Below are 18,415 nucleotides of genomic sequence, written 5' to 3' on the forward strand. Positions count from 1 at the left end.
GGTGCGCGTCACCGAGGCTTGGTCCGTGCGCAAGCAGCTTGCCGTCCACCACCTCACCTCTTATTTATGAGCACACGATCGCGACGACCTCGGTTCCCTTCCTATCCATAGCGAGACGTCCACGTTGGGCGCCTGTTCAGTCGCCGGTATGGGACTTTGCGCCACTCAATAACCTTACAGCCTTTCTCAGGAGCCCGCTCTCTTTTCCCCCAAAAGCGTGGGTCAACTCCTCGTCTTATCATGTCAACAGGCAACCTGCACACCCCTCCGGGCTCTCGCGATACACCCCCTCATGGCACTGGCGACCGCTTTGCGAGGGCTGTTGTTATTGTTGCTGGAGTGGCGGCTTTGTCTGCCAGCTTGATCACCTTCTTGTGCGTATCTCTCTTCGCTAAACTACAGAGCAGGCTACTGACTGTGTATAGTTCTGTCTGGCTACAAGCCAAGAACTACAGGAAACCACTCCTCCAGAGATATGTAGTACGAATACTTCTGATGGTGCCCATCTACTCGGCCTCGTCGTGGGCCAGCCTGGTGTCTCTGAAGGCAGCTTTCTGGATCGGTCCCTTGCGAGACGTCTATGAAGCCTTCACGATTTACACCTTCTTTCAGTTACTGATCAACTTCATCGGCGGTGAACGAGCCCTCATAATCCTCATGACCGGACGTCCCCCCGTATCCCACCTCTGGCCTCTCAACTACATTCTCCCCAAAGTCGATATATCGGATCCGCACACGTTCCTAGCCATCAAACGCGGCATACTGCAGTATACATGGTGCAAGCCGCTCCTGTCGCTTGCAGCAATCATCATGAAGGCCACGGGCACCTACAAGGAAGGATATATCGGTGTGACATCGGGCTACTTCTGGAGTGGTATCATCTACAACATCAGCATCTCCATCAGTCTGTATGCGCTCGCCATGTTCTGGGTGTGCATGGCCCACGATTTGAAACCTTTCCGTCCGATGCCGAAATTCCTGTGCATCAAGGGCATCATCTTTGCATCGTATTGGCAGGGCTTTCTTCTTTCGATCCTTGTGTTCCTGAGAGCAATCCCCGATGACGTTCCCGGTTACACCGCGGACAACCTTGCCGCCGCCATTCAAGACGCCCTCATATGCTTCGAGATGCCTCTGTTTTCAGTAGCTCACTGGTACGCCTTCTCATGGCACGACTACGCTGATGTCACGATATCAGCTGCACGCATGCCGGTGAAGTATGCGCTTCGCGATGCATTCGGGCCGCGTGATCTCATCCAGGATACAAAAGAGACGTTCGCCGGAAAGCATTATGAGTACCGATACTTCGATGCTCGCGATAACGTCCTGGCACACGAGGAGTCGTCTTCTCGGGCCGCGCGCATGAGAGAAGGCATGAGGTTCGAGAGGGGTGGAAAGGGCAAATATTGGATTCCCAAACCTGGCCAGCGCGAGCACGAGCCGCTGCTTTCAAAGGTTAGCTCGAGCCGGGCGCGAGCGATGAGCCCTGGCCCTCATCGCGCGCTCGAGGACACGCACTACGGTACTACAGATGAAGACGAGGATCCTTCCCTCAACCCTGAGGATGAGCGCCTCTTTGATAGCGCCCGTGCATTGGAGTTTGGCGATTGGAATTATCCGGTCATTGAGGCTCACAGGGCGACACGTGAAAGTCGCATGTACTCGAGTCCAAACATTTTGACCGCTTCCACAAACAGGAACCTATTGCAACCGACTAAAGAGAACAAACGAAGGCGGAAGAACCGGATCAAGGAAATCCAACAAGAAGTGGGAAAGGGCAAGAACCGGAGTGATTCTGAGAGTAATGGAGAGTCATCCGGCTCCAAGCCGCGAGCACCCCTCATTGGGAATCTGTTTCGACAGCAATCCACGTCCTCGACCGGCTCGGCCAAGACAGATAGGAGTCAGCTGGTCGATCTCGTGGTCGAGGACCGTGAAGCAGAGGAAGTTGAACGAGTTCGCGCACGGAAGGAAGGAGGTCCCGGATGGAACGAGGTTCCTCCGAGACGCTTTGTGTAAGTTCGCCTTTGCACTGATGACCAGCGTCTCCTAACTCATTGTACTACAGGCACACCTATCCGCAAGAGGGGCAGGAGGAGGAGGTGCGCGAGGGCTTTGATCCCGATGAACCTCAGCCCCACAATCCCGAACGCGCACACAACCTCGATTCACCATTCGCAATAGGGGAGAACGAAGAGGCTGACAACGAGGAGCGACAACCGCCTGTATCCGATGAAGCGGCGAAATGGCAGACGCGAGACTATTCCCACGAGGATGACGGCAAACCCATCAGCCCCCAGTACGGCAGCTTCCATGAGGAGCGCGATGCTTGGGGTGGCGGCTGAGAGGAAGTGGAAGAAGTAAGATGACGCGAGCAAGGTCGTTGTTGAAACGTGGCGGAGGTGTCTGTCGCAGATATATTCGGACGGCGCTGTGAATTTGATGCTACACAGGGCCGCATGGAGCGCACGTCATTCTGCAGCTTTGTCTGATACCCCTTTGAAGACGCTATAGTTCCTAGATGAGATGTATAGAGGGATCCATGGATGGGATGGTTCTCACCAAAGCACGTGATATTGAAGTCCATGCTCAGCGATGGCAATCCATACACCTGCCCAAGGATCCATACGGAACTTCCACCATTCGGGTGTCACTCTTCAAACAAAATTACAGTTGGGTGAGCCAGTTTTCCGCAAGGTTGAGACCGCTTGACAATCACGTGATCATCGATCTCACCTAATTCAGAACTTGTGGACCACGTCGGTAAGCTACGCCTCTTGGGATCTTCAAGTCAGCATGCACTGGAGCATCAAATTCTGAGGTGGAGCATAGACCAGCATACCGTTCGGACGATTCCTCCGGCTCCCACGGTGGCTCGTTCGTTTCGAGGCCTACCTTTCACTGTTGGTGCCAGCTCACCCAACTTCAGATACGCCCGTGAGGCTCAACCCACGCGGTGTGCCTCTCGACAAGCCAACAAGGGCCTATTATTGGCGGCTGGGATTTATAGTGCTGAGATGAATCGACGTGAGGGCCGTTTCAAGACGACGACATCAAACAGCGAAACGTCGTCTGGTCGTTGCAGGGCCAATTTGGCACAGCTGTTTGGCATGGCGCCGCGCCGCCTGGTCCACCGGCCCCCTCAGGCAAATCAGGCACCGTGAAACACACGCTCTTGTTCCTGATTGTTCCTGGTTGTTCCTGGGCGTCGCTGACGTGCGGATCCAGCGTGGCCGACGTGGGAAGCTTCGAAGCGCTGCGAGTATTGATTCGATGCACGCTGTCGGCGCGTAATACAGTGTGAGGAGGAGTGTGGCCAATCACGGCTCCGGCAGCCATTACCGCAACCCGGGCTGCTGGCCGCCAACTCCTCTGCCACCTCAACATATTCTTCTGACTTGAGAAATGCGGCCCTGGATCCCTTCGATTGGGCGCTTGCACGCCCACATCAGCAATGTTCCTCATATATGACTACATATCAGAGGATGCCCTCCGCATCATTGGATCGCCCTACTTGGTTGGACCGGCCCTGCAACCCTACATGCGGCCGGGGGCGTCCTTCGCTGCCAGAGTCCACTCTTCATCTCCTCCGTCCTTTCACGCCCTGACTTCTTCTTGACTTCTCTCGACCTCTTTTTTGTCTCTCCCTTTTCGACTTTCTTTCTTTCCCTCCTGACTTCGTTTCGATTCGTGAGGGCGGTGATGCTTGCCTGGTGAGCGAAGCATGGCCCATCGAGCGCTACCGGGCGAGCAGAGCGCTTCATGGCTGGCCATGTCCTATGGGTGCTGTGCACCTCGTCGAGAGAGCCTTGATCGGGATGATCGTGCCTTGTTGAGAGAGAATGGTATGTTGGTTTTGTTCTTCCTTCCGACTGTTTAGTCCCGCACCAAGTCCTTCAGCCCTATCGTTCCTCCATTATACTCGCTTTCTCTACTTTCAATTCCTTCATCGTCTCTCCTCTACTCTTAAAACTCGTCCCATCTCCTTTTCCCCAGGGCGCTGTCAATCGACGTTCGTTCACGTGTCGTTCATTTCCTGTTCCTTATCTTGAGCTGCATCATTTCGGTTATAATCACCCTCCTCAATCTGATTAATACCTCGTCATATGCAAGCAATATACATCCAACCTTCGCTACCGAACATCACCCATGGCGTCATCTCATCTTAGGCGCGCATAGCTAACGATACTAACAGGGGAGAAAGAGATGCAAATATGTTACGAGCAGCCTCAGATCATCCCACCTCCACGTGCGGAACCAATCCGGCATCGCCCTTCCACTAGCCACTCGGTGGGCCGCCACGTCTCGCAGTGGGTTTCCAATGGTCGCGAGTTCGCTACTCGAGCTTCGTCGAGGGCAAGTTCATATACGTTGAGCAGGCCGCGGAAGTCACTCTCAAGACAACGCCTTAGCATTGGACGCCCGTCGGACTTTAGACGGTATGACGGTGTCGATGGAATCCAGAGTATGCTCGACGAGGCATCTATGCCTGTCCCCCGTCGACGTCGCAGCTTCACCCCGCTGGAACTCTCCATCTATCTCCCTGAGAACCGCCTCTCGCCGTTGCCAGACTTCGGCGACGACAGCTGGGAGGAATTGCAGAAGCCGCCTCAAGCACTGATCCGGGATCGCCAGTCCCTTGCGTCGGAGTCCTCGTTCCTGATTCAAAGGAAACCGGTTGCTTCCATCTCGGCTCGCGACAGTATCCACAATGCAGCCTGGCCCCCTACCTTCACCTATACAACGTCCGCCTCCCCGTCGTCCCTACCTTTCCTCCATGAAGAACCCAAACAACAAACCACATCGCCTATCCCTACTCCCGCCCGTCCGACCCTCCAACGGGCCAACACCCAAACCTCCATCGCCTCCCGCTCCTCTTCGCGTCTCCTCTCCCGACTCCCCTCCCCCTCCCGCACGCGCTCCAACACGGCCGCTTCCCTCCCTTCCCTAGCCCGCCGCGCCACCTCCAAGTCGACCACCGAAACCGACGAGGACATCGACGCCGCCATCCGCGAACTCAACACCATCGTCGAAGAGCGCCGCGCCGCCTCCGCCCTAGCCGCAGCAGAAGCGTATCGCTCGCGAAACCAGTCGCCCGCGTGCATGCACCGCGTGCCGCCGAGCCCGAGCCAGCATGTCCCCGCCATTGCGCCGTCGCTGCGCATGAGGGTGCGCAGCGAGACGCTGGTGGAGATTGGGAGTGCGTTTTCGGCGCCGTTGGTCAAGGATGTGGACAAGGCGCTTCCGACGACGCCGGGCGAGAAGGGTCAGGATAGGATGGGTACGAGGAAGTTGACGCTGTATCCGCCGGGGTTGCACCAGCAGCGGCAGCAGCAGCAGCAGCAGAAGAGTCAGGTTCCGGGGGGACCTTTGACGTCGAATCCGATTACACCAACTACGACCACCGTTCTGACACCTACGACGCCTATCCAGCGGCTCGGCGCGTGGATCAAGAGATCGATGCCAGGTACACCAGTGACCTCTTCATCGTCTGCGCCAGAGAAATTCGCTACTTCGATTGCGGCCAGCAGGGCGCAGAGCCGGCAGCAGACTCCAACCACCACCACCACCACTACTACTCTCAACGCACCCTTCTACTCCTGCAACCCCACCCTCCCCTCCACAACCGCATATACCGCACAATCCCAGCACCGTCCTTCTACCTCAAGATCCAGATCCAGATCCAGCTCCTCCTCCTCCCGCACGGCCACCGCAACCCTCGCATCCGCATCCGCATCCACAACCGCGCACGCAAGACAGGAAAGCAACGACACCGCCACCGTGACTCTCTTTAGCACCTCGACGGAGAAAGACGCCGATGATGATGATGAGGAAGACTCGATCCCCTCCACACCGCCACTATCGACTCACTCGCTGAGCCCGGGCCCCACGGACGGAGAAGGAGGAAATGGAGGGAGCGCGGGGTACTCGCCGCCTACGCCCGGTACGCTCACGGGAGAGGCTTTCGCGGCTAGCAGGGGGAGGAAGGGGAGGAAGAAGGTTCCGGAGCCGTTGGTGCTGGGGTTGGGTAAGGAGGTTAATGTTGATGGTGTTATTGGTGTCGGTGTTGGTGTCGAGGTGGAGAGTGTGAGAAGCGTGGCGAGTGTGGTGGATGTGGTGAGTGCGAGTGAAGGAAAGTTGCAACCGCCAAAGTCCCCGCATTATGGGATTCTGCCGGGTATGGAGGTGCCTGTTCGCAATAGTGTGGGTGTGGGTGTGAGGGGGAGTAGGGAATGGGGTGGTAGGGAGGGGGTAGGTGTTGGTATTGCGTTTTGAACTTGCTGGGGTAGAGGGGGCTGCGTGGTTTGGCGAATGGGGAGGGGGGGACACGGCAGACAGAGGAAGGCGGGAGTGTGTGTAATTGGTAAGTGCGAATTGGATGGGTCTCTGTGCGTGGATGGATGGATGGATGGATGGATGGATGAAGTGGGAGTGCAAGTGGATTGGGCATGTGGTCTTCTGCTCCGATGGCGTTCCTTTTTTTCTTCGGTTTTTTTTTTTTGAGATATACCCCGCCCTGATATCCTTCGCTTCTCCATCTATCCTCAAACCCCCTAGTTATTTTGGGGCCCCAGTGTACTTTGCCGAAGAAAGCAGCTAGGGCAGTTTCTAGCATAGCAGTGTTACCACTCGTTCTTATCGCGTTCCGGTAGAATAATAACTTCAGCATCTTCGAAGGCAAAACTCAATCTATCGGCACGCCCAACGTCGACACCCCGGTTCCATTCATTCATTCTCCACTCGTGCTCGATTGCTTACAGTAGAGGGAGAGCAGGGTATATCCAACTTCCCAAAAAGGAGTAAAAAAGAATCAGCGGAAAAGCAAGGACGCAGTACTGTATGTAACTAAACCAAATAGCCAGCCAACCAGTGAGATTAAACACCATCACATACGCTGGACGCTAAGCCCACGCCCGAAACGTGTCAGCGAACACCCTTGCCATCTATCTTTACCCCTATACCAAATCCGCCCATTAATGCTACTACTACTCCTCTACCGGGCGACAAATGCGAAGAGAGAAGACGACCCCATTAGGGAAAAGAAGCAGAAGGCGAAGAAGAAGAAGAAGAAAAACAGAAACGAGCAGAGCAAAAGTAGAACCGCAGAGCGAAATACATATAGAAACTCAATAATCTAGAATCTACCGCGCCAACATATGCGACCCCGATCCCAGACCCATACCACCCAGACAACATGCCATGCCCGAAATAGAAGGGAATGAAAGGATCCGTGAACCCAAAACGCCATCTAATGCTATCCATAACCCCGTGCCATCCACCAGTCCATGGCAACCCTAGTAATCCATCCACGGGTCCCAGATGCCAATATTAAGGACGCCGACTTTGCCGAACTGTTGACGTAGATATTCCAGGTCCTGTAATCCCGCGTTGCAAAAATCATCCATCAGAGCCCAGATGTGTCCTAGATATGCTCATGTATATGTCCCCGCCCGCCTGGGAGATGAATGCAAGAAGGAAAAAAGGGTAGACGAGACCGGGAGAGAGAAATCGATAAGAAATCCAAACGCCGGGGTATTGCTCATGCGATGCCATTCGAATCGCCCATAGCCATATCCAGTGCCAGTCTACGGTGGAAAATGGATGACGCTGTGAATCTGCCGCCCTTGCAACAAATAGATCGCCTAGGTAAATAGAAAAAGGGAGAGAAATCCGAACAAACAGCAGACACTCCTTCACAGCATCCCACTTCTTGTGTCTGCACGACGCGTACACTCCAGTGGTGGGTGGTTTCACGAATGGGTGTGGGGAGTTTGCGCCAAGCCAGAAACAGCTAGCGCGGGAGGTCGGACCCTAGCTTCTGCAGCCGCGTGAGAAGATCAGATGCCCGCGTCCTGCCCACCCTCTTTTGAATTCTGCGAACTGTGCCATGTTCTGAGAGGGAGAGATGTAGAGGTAAAGATGGTGGGCAGCCCCCAAGTCCGGGTCGAAAGGGAGTTTTGTGACTTCGGTTATCTGCCTCGAAGGAACCCGGCCCCAGTTACACATGATACTGTCGAAGAGAGCTACCAGATGCTTCTCAATCCCGCGAACTACGGTCGGCGTTGTATTGCTGATATGGATCCTCGGCAGGGAGATGACCAAGGGCATGGGTCAGGTCGGCGCGTTGCATTTGCAGTGCTTGGGCGGTCGAGGGAACACCGGCTGCAGTGGTCGCAGGCGATGTGTTGAGGAACGAGCCGTAGTCCCACGAACTTCCCCGTCCTGCCGTGGAAAGGCCATCGGAATACTGGGAGAGCTGTTGTTGTTGCGTCTGCGCCCCCCACGAGGACTGGGTCATGGCCTGTATGCCCTGTCCTGTTGTGTCTCGCTGACCCGCCAGGCCTGCTGATGCCCTCAGGTTCGGTGACGTCGTCGTCGAGGTCATGCTCGACATGTAGGCAGCCGTCGCAGCTGACGGCAGTCCCGTGTGCGGTGAGGGTTGCCCTCGATAGGCAGCGACGCCCCCATATGTTGAAGGCAGCTTTGGCGGTGGCAGCGACCCTGCGCCAGCCGTGGAAGAGTAGCTGGCCGACTGGTGATGGTTAGTCCTCTGAGGTGCCACGTCGCCTTGCGCCGTCTGCTCGCGCCTAGCAGCCGCAGGGGAGAGACCACTTACATATTTACCAATGATTTTCTTAAGAGCGTGCGACAGCACTTTCCAGGGGAACACTTTCACGTCCTTCTCGATGTTGCGTGGTTTCGGAGCCGGAAAGCCCATGATGACCTTGAAGAACTCCTCGCTGTCGGGTTTCGCCTTGGATACCGTGAGAGGACGAAAGCCTTCCAGGTTACGGCGGATGCGGTTCTTCTCCTCCACTGTAAATCGGACGTTGACCAGTTGCTCCAACAAGAATATGGTATCGACGCTGGTGATGAAGCATTCCCCCTTCTCTTCCCAGAGTATGCAGCTCACACAGATGCTGCGCGGAGGACGAGTCTCGAGCGTGACGGGCGCGAAGCTGGTCGTTATCGTGCTCCCTGCCTGCGAGCGCTCAAACTGAACTAGCCTTCGTTTGGCCTCAAACTCCTCGCGAGTCCAATTCTCCGTCATACTGTTCAAATCCCCTTCGATATTGAGAACCGCCTTCCTGGGATACATGAGATACGGGTTGAACGACGCCCCGGTCGAACTACTGTTCGATTGCGCAAGGGAGGAGGCCCGGACCAGCACAGGATTTCCCATGCCCGAAGGAGACGGCATTACCGTAGCTCCTGCGGGGGTGGAAGCGACCGACGCCGGACTTCCCTGAGCGATGGACGCATACTGGCCATAGGACGACAGGTTGGGCGACATCTGAGGGCGCTTCATATCCGCCTGTGGCAGACCAAGGCCTGAAGGGACCGCATATAGACTCTTCTGTGACAATTGAGGGGTATAGCTTTGCTGCTTGGGCAGATCGTAGCTGCCCGAGTACCCATACGCGGAAAGGGACGACTGTCCAACCAACGGAGACAAGGAGGCTGTGGAATAGGAGGCGACTGACATATTCCGCGGTTTGGTGTGCAGGCGCGAGGTGGACTGGCGTTTCCCTTGTTGGTCCGTATATCCCTCGGTGTCTTCGAACTCTGTCGAGTATCTTCTCTTTTTCGACATGCCTGGAAGGGGTTGAAACAGGCTACCGGACATGTCGGTGTAGGTGAATTTCCCGGCCTCGATTTCGTGAATGAGCTGTGAATGCCCATCCTCCATCCGCAGTTTGAGCATCATGGTAGGATTCCAGGCATTCGTCAAAGGGAAGGGGGGGACTTGGACGCTCAAGGCGTAGTTGTAGTAGTCGTCCACCCCATCGACCTTGTGTATAGCGGCCTCGCACCGCTTGGGCCCGAACATAAAGGCAAAAAGAGTCTCTTTTGCGATATCGTAGTTGGCTCGAAGGTGTAGTAGAACGTTGGTTCCGGCTGTGCCTGACGATGGATGAATGGCATTGGTTACTTCGGGTGGGGATGCAATAATAGTAGAGGCGGGATGACGAGATCTTGCATCCATAAAAGAGGAATCGGTTGGGTAGCTGCTTTCGCCGCGTGACTCGTACGTCGAAGTGGGAGTATAGGGGACTTCTGCGCCGGACTGCTCATGGGACAGCTGCGCGGACGCCTCGGTGTATTGCAAGGCGAAGGGAGGCTGTGCGAGGCCCCCGTAGCTCGAAGCCTGATTCGGTCTCTGGGCTGCGGCATCTGGAAGGGTGGGTGGTCAGTCAAACGGGCTAATCACTCTCACGTGGACATTGGCAGGGCCCGTCTGGAGGGGTTGTGCCATCTGCTCTGCCAGGCAGGCCCATCAGATGAGCCACAACCAGAGCACACTCACCATAGACAAACTGTTCCTGGTTCTTGTTGTATCCTGACATGGACGTTGGGATGGTAGACGCTGCAGCGGACAGAGGAAATCCGCCAAAGCCCTGGCTGTACTGCGCCAGCAACGTGATGAGATTGTCGCCAGGACCAGGAGGTGCGCGGTCGCTACCAGGCTGTCATGATGGAATTCAATGTTAGCAGGCAAACATGTTCATGGGTTTCGCGTAGGCAGCAGGCGCGGACATAGTCATCATCCTCAGGCACCCGCACCCAGGAGTAGCAGCAACGACATCCTTGCAACGCCCATTCTTACGAAGGGACAACGCACCTGATAGCTTCCCGTATCAACGGCGCAGGCCAGTTTGACGGCTTTGCAACAAGACGTGAGTATGAGGAGGGTGAGGCTGACGAACAAGGACCGGCAGACTTGGTAGGCCTGAGCCTACGCAAGTAGACTGGGAAGCGACAGCAGATTGTTTCGACCGAGGTGTCGTCGATAAAGGAGTCTCGGAACATGCAAATGTTGCAACAAGCACACGCGTTAAGGCTGACAGCGAGGCAACGAGGGGAGATCCTGTTCGCCCGTGTGACCTGTAGAGTTGACCAAGGGAGGTTACCCAGAGACAGGCGATGGAGGTACTGAGTACGTCGATTCATACGGGAATCAGGGGGGCTTTGAATGTCTGTCTCCTCCTTGATGTGGCCGGCTCGTCGCCTATCAGCGCATATGTCTCGCAGCCCTAATGGGGGTTTCGGCAGAACCCAGCAGCCCCGTAGCAACCAGCCGTGGTGAAGGTTCTGATTTAGAGCAGAAAGCAATTCCTAAGAGAAACAGTGAGCGCCGTTAAATGAGACTTCACATATCAGGGCCGGGTTCTGGCATGCTGGAGGCTTCACTTACACCCAAGACAAAGACTAGCGAGACACAGGAGTGGGTCTGATCCAGGAGTGACGAGGTCTCGGCGGCGGGGAGCCTGCGGAAGGCTAACGGGATGGTGAAGCTAGGGGAAGCCTGTGGAGCTATGAACTGCGGAGACAACCGTATGTCAATACCAAGGCGGCGGGAAGCCGCGAGAGGCGACGACTCACCCAGTGATGACCGAGTTACAACAGAGAAAGCATGCAAGGACTGCAGTACCAGGAAAGCCAGGGAAAAGAGGAGAAAGCAGGACGGACCTCTTGGGTGGGTTCGGATGAGTCTGGGGTGGGTGCCGATCCCGCCAACCTGGTAAACTAACACGGAGTAGATGTGGTGGTGCAGCCTGGGGAGAGTGATGGACCAAAGAGTCCCAAGCACGCTTCTTGGAGGTCGATATGGTACCGTTGGACCCGACGTCGTGCTGTATGCACTGAAGGGCCGGAGAATGCAAAGCAAATACGGTAGGTACCTAGACTATGCCTCTCAGAGAACCCCGGGCAGGCTGCGGTCTGGGGCGTTGAGGCTCTGCACGGCCGAGAATGGCGCAGTTCTGGCAAGGTAATAAGCTGAGCTGCCGGGCGGCCTCTGACTGGTTGGAGGTCGGCGCCTGGCGAGAGACACGTCCAAAATGCAGCCCCAAACCTGGCCAGCGACGACTGAAAGAGTAACGGAAGCGTTCGGTAGGGTCCGAGAAGCGTGAAGCTCAACGATAGATAAAAGGGGACGGAAGGGAAGCCGTCAATAGCAGGGACCGAATGGGAGGAGGCCGCGGGGCCAAAGCGCTGAATCACGATCCAAAGGCGCTGAAGACGGGGGAAAAGAAGGTAGCCGTGGAGAGTGCAAACGACAAACGGAACGAGGGCGGATGACAGATTTTGACTTGTTGGTGGTTGTTGGAGGATTGGTTGAGGCCCAGGGGTTGGGGGTCAAAAGCAGTGAAGACACTCAGGGTGAGGTTGCACCGCGCGGAGCGGCGATGGCCCTGATGATATAGAGAGGGTCATGGACGCGGCGGGCATCAGCACGACTTCATGGCTTTGAGCAGCAGTAGCTATTACGGGTTATGTGTACGCCGCAGGGAGTCGGCGGCAGCGCGCCCACGGCACGGGCGTGGGCCGGCGCTGGCAGACGCAGCACCCAGCAGTGCACTGGCTCGGTGAGCATGGCAGCATTGGACGGGCGGGGTTGGCGGAAGTAAGTAGGGGAGAAGGACAGAGACATGACATGGACGGGGATGGGGGGGAACAGACAAGAGGATGTGGTGAGCAACGCACGCTGGGAACTGGGGATATCCGACGCGTGGTAACGCCACAGGGCCCAAGGAACCAAGCCACCGACGCCGATCGCCGCTAGCCGCTACCACCTTAGCTTCTTTCTATTTTGGCGCACCAGTTGTGGCGCATGCCATCCCATCCCAACTTCCTCTCATTCATTCACCCACGGCGACGAAACACCAACAGCGAACATGAGCCCGCAATGGGGATATACAAACGGGAGCAGGACCCATCTCGCAGCCTACTAGCCGCTGGACCACCTTGCAAACGTACGTCTGCGACGACGACTCGGGAACCCTTTCTTCCGCGCTGCTGGTCTGCCCTCAACTGTAGCCGCACCGCATGCCATGGATCGTGTGCACCCACACCTCGCGCATGCGCCGGCCCCAAAATCCCCTCTCGTTCCCACGACCAAGAGCTCCACTTTCTGCAGTGCTCCGGGAGCCGTCATCCCTTCTTTACCTCCGGCCGCGCCCGTTCTGTCTGCCCATCATTATTCCCTGTTCCGCTGTACATCACTGCGGACTCTTCAAACGGATGCTTCCTCTCCTCTTATGAACCAGCATGCCCCATCATCCAGCTTTGCGAATGTCAAACGGGTCGCAGTCGTGCGTATTCTTAGAATTGATGACGATGGTGTGGCTGTGCACGCCCGGCACTCGTTTCATCTCCGCATCCATCCAACGGTTGCGCCCAGCACTCCTCCACAAACGCCCGCCTGCTTGTTGCGAGCGCCCCAGCCTGACGTCGTCTGGAGTTGCTATCGACGCCATTCTTGGTGGTCCCTCTATGCTGTTCTCGCCAGGACGAGCTACTAGCTGTCGTGTCTCCCCAAAAGAGTTCGTCATGCTCCCTGAATGGGCAAGAGGCCATTCGTCTTCCGAGCTTACGACTGCTCTCCCACCACCATTACGCGGGGCCGGCCTCCAGGTTGGCCATTGTTTCGGCCCCGGGCGCTAGCGAATCTTGCCCTTCATGGCCTGCCTGGCTTCAAGAGGCCCATGTCATAATGAGAGCGTATTCCTTTATGTTGTTTCGCGGCCGCAGTCACCCGGCCACGAGGCTGCACATCGTGACTGGGAAACGCATCCTCCAGAGTTGAAACGTGGCAGCGCAGATGCAAACAAGGCTCGGCCGGTAGTCGCAGGTACCCGTCTGCCAAAGCCGCTAATAATTGCCCCATCAGGCTGTTAGTCACGGGTGGAAAGCGGATCGATATTGCGATGCGGGCCCTAACCTTTCTCCCCCAGAAATCTCTTGGTTTCAAGGCCAATTTCGGGTCTACGTTCAAAATGCCCCAGGGAACCCCATCGGTCAATGTTACACGAGCCACTCCCGAACCGCCCATTTCGATTGGCCTCTTGTGATCGTCGTCCACAGCGAGTCTTAATGTTTCCCTGGATCGTTACATCAGCTACACCAGAACGAGCTTCACCTGCTTCAATGCCTCTCGAATGCCATAATCCTACCATCTGGCTTGTCAAATCTTTCTCGCCTGTGCTGTGATGACGCTTTCGTCGTCTTGTTATGGCAGCATATGATGGGAGGTAGCAAGACTGTGAGCCAAGAATGATATCTCGGCCGGCTGCAACTCAATCGTTTACCAGAGCTAATCAGTAACAATCGAAGCTCTCGAGCGCTCATCCCTAGCTCGAAGCATAACATCTACTACGGTAGCTGCCAGACGGCTGCTCGTACCACCACCTCCCTCCACCATCAAACCCCATTGCAACCCGCATTAGTATTCCGCTAACAGGCCTATCCACCCCCTCAATGTCCGACCGAGGCTACCCACCCGAAATAACGAAGCGGATAGAATGGGCCCTTGACCCAGGGATATCGGCTTGTAACCCCCTTCGCCTTCCAGTCCAACCTGGTTGCTGGGTTCCCTCTGTGCAGCGCATTTCCACAGTGTCGGAAGCAACCACCAGGTCGTCCTCAAATTTTTTCATCTTCTGCGTCGCCGTGAATCGAACCTTCTGCTGAGAACGCACGTGGCGGGAAACTTGCATGTGCCAGGAATGCGGAGACTCTTTCTCTCATCCTGCGCTGGTCTTCTGCACCCCTACTTGCTAGCCGGTATTGTCCACTCGGGAACACCCTCCTGGCAAAGAGGGTATCGCTCGCAGACCTCAACGCCCACACATTCCCAGGCGTGCAACTCGTTCTACCCAATGCCATCCTCCGTGGCGCTTTCTAAGCGCCCACCCAACATCCAACTCACCGACTTGTGCAACCCCAACGTCCTTTAGGCATACCTTTCGCGGCTCCCCTTTCATTGCTGGCTGCTCAAAACTCTGACGGTGAAGGGTATTGCAACTTTCAGGATGCCCTTGCATTCGTCTGTTTCTGGCATTCGCTGCATGCCTGCGTGCGACTCCTCATTCGCGGTACGCAATCTAGGACAAGACGGCGAAACCGTTACCACACAGCTCTTCTTCTTGTATCTCACGTGATTGCCTCGTTGGTCCCTTCAAGAGGCTCTCCGGATGCTGCCATGTAAACCAACGACGTGGTGCTGGCCATGGCCATAGAACTGTGGGGAGCATTTATTACCAGGCATAGCTACATCGCGACACTGAGAAGATGACTTTGTGAAATTACCATCCTTGAAACGCCAGTCCGTAGAATTAAGATCGAAAGATGGAGATGCGGATATGTGCTTTGGCGCTCTACTGTGCCGAGCTACACCTTCACACATTCAATTCGAGTGTCGTCTCTGAATGGCAGGTACGAAATAGGGAGACATCTGACAGACCACCACAGAGAGACGGACGTTGGATGGGTGGGTGAATCAGTCATGGGCACCGCGTCGTCTTGCCTTCTCCTGTCTTCTCTTGTCTTATCTTGCCTTGCCTTTCCTTGCTCCGTGCTTGTCTCACCCCATATACACAGTACTGTACTATATTGCTCCTGAGTCGTGACACTCTTCCCACAAGAGCAAGCGCGTGCCTGAGACTCCGAATCGCGAGGTATACGCAGCTGACAACGATTTGCTAGGGCCATTCATTCCCACTGGTAGATGTAAACACTCCCCGCCTCTCCTGGCGTATCCGTGAAGGAATGCGAGACACCAATCCAAATCTACGGCTCGCCGCTCTCACTGTTCGAATTTGCAGGACAAGTGAATGCGTCTCAAGGATCGCCTCCTCGAATTATGACTAATCGTAGGTGGTCATGTGACCTCCTCACTTTCCCTGCCTCCATCAAACTGAATGGACGTTGTAGTATGTACTAGATTAAGTATTTATTTCCTAACTAGAGTCACTCAATATACGACAGCTCGGCAATAGACAGCGTAAACGCACGTCAGCATACACCGAATTCCTCTTAGCTACGTTTCTTTCCCTTCAGTGAGCGTAGTTACCTCTCCATGCATTCCCTGAAAACAGACTCCCCTCCCCTCCCTCCTTGTCAACCTCTCTCTCTCTCTCTATTTCTCGACGTTCTTACTAGTCAGCATCATCGATCAGTGCAGCTATTTATTCTCTTCCTTCTCCGTTGCCGAACTGCAAAAACGTCTACCTCTTACTCTTAAAGAAATACGCTTGAATCACGAATCATTGTACGCTCGACACCTTGGACGACACGAGCTTTGTGGAAGAGGACGCTATGACTTCACTGTGCTTAAATAATACGGCAGCACTGTAGCCGAACCACACCATCCACCGTTTGGGTCGAGCAAAAAGCGCTAATACAAGAACAGAATCCAGTAAATGTCCTCGATGCACGTCGCCCACAAAGCACTAATCAATAGCCCATTCCTCCCTTCAATCGCTCCACTCTCCAACACCTCTAACCCGCAATGTACACAGCGAACCCTTCCCACCCCTCCCTAATCTATCCAAACCCTTCCAACCCCAGCTGCTTTCCTCACACTCATCCCACATGCTCCACAATCTCACTCACCACCTTCCCATCCCGCACAAAACTCCGAATCTGCTCCGGCACCGGATGCTCCACATAATCCTCCTCGACGGGCAGGTTGATATTCACGACCGAGCACTTGCTCGTGAAAATCTCCGTGTGCATGGACTCCTTGCTCAGATACAACGTGGCGCCATCCACCTGGTCCAGCAGCACCGTGGGCAGCGTACCTAGCACCTGCAGCGCGAAATTGGGCGCCTTGATGACGTCCACGGAACTGACCAGCGAATCGATGATGAGCGAGGTACGCGAGGAATTGTCGACAGAGATTGCATTCGCCTTGCCCTTGACCCGGATAGTCGTATTCTTGCATCTTGAGATGAGAATGGAATGCTGGATCTCTGCCTCAATCTCCACCACGTCGCCGGGACTGTCGAAGTTGTCGATGATCCACTTGTTGCCGTCAAGCTCCTTCTTCGGCGGCTTCTTAGTCCGCAGTGTCTCGGGCTTGGGCTTGCGGGTGGGTGGCGCCGGACTCTTGCTGCGTAGGGGGACGGCGGCGCCGGCGCGTAATGACGGGTTTTTGTGGGTCATCTGGCTGGGGTCAACTTTACGCAGGCCCTTGGTTACAGCTTCGCCTTTGTTGAGTTCGGAGAAGACGGCTCCCATGTCAGGGGCTGCCTTGGCCTTGGGAGCTGGAGGGGCGCCTGGCGGCGGAGGTCCCGGTGGCGGGGGCGGCCCTGGAGGAGGGGGGATTCCGCCTGCAGGGGGAGGCGGAGGAGGTGGGGGGATGTTTCCTGTGGGTGATCCGGAGGGTGCGTTTTTCAGCTGCTGTGCGGCTTCCTTCGCGTCGATGCCATCCTTGTTCCATGCAACAGCGCGGGGGTGATGCTTCTTTGCATAGTCTTCAAGCGCCTTGAAGAGCTTGTAGTATCCCTGCACCCATTCCATGGACGTCTTGTCTTCTCTATATATTGTTAAACCCGGACCTGAAGCATCGGACGCTGTCACCTACCTGTCTCTTGATTCCTTAAGTACCTTATTCCCGTAGAGCTGTGCCCCACCAAACATCTCGTGGACATATTCGAACGGCTTAGGACTATCTTCAGCCATGACCCAGCCTAGTGCACCCACGCCGTCGGCAACCAAGGTCAAAGGATTGGTCAAGACCGGGTCGCGGTTGTGTTGCTTGACCTCGTCCACCTTTTCTATGGCCGCCTGAAGATCGTGTAGTATTTCCATGATGGTTTCAATCTGGGGCTTTTTCGATTTGGAAGCGATGAGGAGGAACTTGCGCTGCGCCTCGAAAGCTGCTTGGACAGCTTGGGCCTGGGTATGGGATCAGCATCCGCTTCTAACATGCTGCTGTTGTCCAACATTTCCGTCATACCTGGCCTTCAACGGCAGTACCCAGTTTCTTGCTCAGGCCTACCCAATTCTGGAGCTCGTTGTTGATCAAGGCGTCGTAGTCTTCAATAGAGGGCGGTAACTGCTCGACGGGCTTCGGCGTCGCAGCCTCAGAGGTGGAAACGCCCACAGTGGGAACAGGCGCAACGGGGCCATTGGGAGCAGCCGGCTCAAAGCTCACGGACGACGAAGCAATGTCCTCGAGTCTCGACGTAGCAGCTTCAAGCCTGCGGATCGCTTTTGTCAGTAGGCTGCCAGTAAAGGGGGTGGAGGTGCCATTGGTGCTCAATTCGCGCTGGTGTTCGGGTTGCATCTTGGCCTTGAAAGGGAAGCGAAGAAGGAACCGCCTTTTTGGCGTGAAGAGCCCGAAGAGAATCCACACACCGCTTTATAAGAGTCGTCAGGTTGTGCATATGGCTCGTTTGCGCCATGGTGGTTGACGGATGGGCAGCTGCACCCGTGCGCTGTCTGAGCAGGTGCCTTGGAGTGGAGCAAGGGGAAGTTGGGAAGGAGTCGGTCAGGCCAGCTCACGGATAGCTGCTGGGACGTGGTGGAACGGGATGAATGAGAGTGCGACGCAACAAAGAGTGGAATCAAAAAGGTTCGATGTTGACGCTGCTGTCTCCTGTTGCTATGCGCTAGATGCGCGCTT

General features: G+C 55.7%; 5 protein-coding genes across 5 annotated transcripts; 3 read left to right on the forward strand and 2 right to left on the reverse strand.

Annotated features, from left to right (window-relative positions):
- The first annotated feature begins 70 nt into the window (after positions 1–70).
- EI97DRAFT_430384 (DUF300-domain-containing protein) lies at positions 71–2,573 on the forward strand. Its single transcript, XM_033797679.1, has 3 exons — positions 71–374; positions 426–2,015; positions 2,069–2,573. Exons 1-3 carry the CDS (start codon positions 241–243, stop codon positions 2,343–2,345), a joined length of 2,001 nt encoding a protein of 666 aa, XP_033656827.1. The 5' UTR covers positions 71–240; the 3' UTR covers positions 2,346–2,573.
- Positions 2,574–3,595: 1,022 nt separating this feature from the next.
- Positions 3,596–6,693, forward strand: EI97DRAFT_171725 (uncharacterized protein). Its single transcript, XM_033793423.1, has 3 exons — positions 3,596–3,845; positions 4,196–6,202; positions 6,346–6,693. Exons 1-3 carry the CDS (start codon positions 3,725–3,727, stop codon positions 6,366–6,368), a joined length of 2,151 nt encoding a protein of 716 aa, XP_033656828.1. The 5' UTR covers positions 3,596–3,724; the 3' UTR covers positions 6,369–6,693.
- Positions 6,694–8,038: 1,345 nt separating this feature from the next.
- Positions 8,039–10,349, reverse strand: EI97DRAFT_370391 (uncharacterized protein; the record flags this gene model as incomplete). Its single annotated transcript, XM_033795230.1, has 3 exons — positions 8,039–8,533; positions 8,618–10,176; positions 10,310–10,349. The coding sequence occupies 3 exons, from the start codon at positions 10,347–10,349 to the stop codon at positions 8,039–8,041; spliced, it is 2,094 nt and encodes a 697-aa protein (XP_033656829.1).
- A 2,149-nt stretch (positions 10,350–12,498) lies between these two features.
- Positions 12,499–13,288, forward strand: EI97DRAFT_171876 (uncharacterized protein). Its single transcript, XM_033793425.1, has one exon. It carries the CDS (start codon positions 12,617–12,619, stop codon positions 13,109–13,111), a length of 495 nt encoding a protein of 164 aa, XP_033656830.1. The 5' UTR covers positions 12,499–12,616; the 3' UTR covers positions 13,112–13,288.
- Positions 13,289–16,082: 2,794 nt separating this feature from the next.
- On the reverse strand, positions 16,083–18,384 carry EI97DRAFT_430388 (uncharacterized protein). Its single transcript, XM_033797680.1, has 4 exons — positions 18,148–18,384; positions 17,747–17,990; positions 17,372–17,685; positions 16,083–17,323 (listed from the first exon to the last, which is right to left on the reverse strand). Exons 1-4 carry the CDS (start codon positions 18,192–18,194, stop codon positions 16,369–16,371), a joined length of 1,560 nt encoding a protein of 519 aa, XP_033656831.1. The 5' UTR covers positions 18,195–18,384; the 3' UTR covers positions 16,083–16,368.
- Between the last annotated feature and the right edge of the window lie 31 nt (positions 18,385–18,415).

The sequence above is a fragment of the Westerdykella ornata genome (genome assembly GCF_010094085.1).
Source record: "Westerdykella ornata strain CBS 379.55 unplaced genomic scaffold EI97scaffold_3, whole genome shotgun sequence".
Classification (NCBI taxonomy): Eukaryota; Fungi; Ascomycota; class Dothideomycetes; order Pleosporales; family Sporormiaceae; genus Westerdykella; species Westerdykella ornata.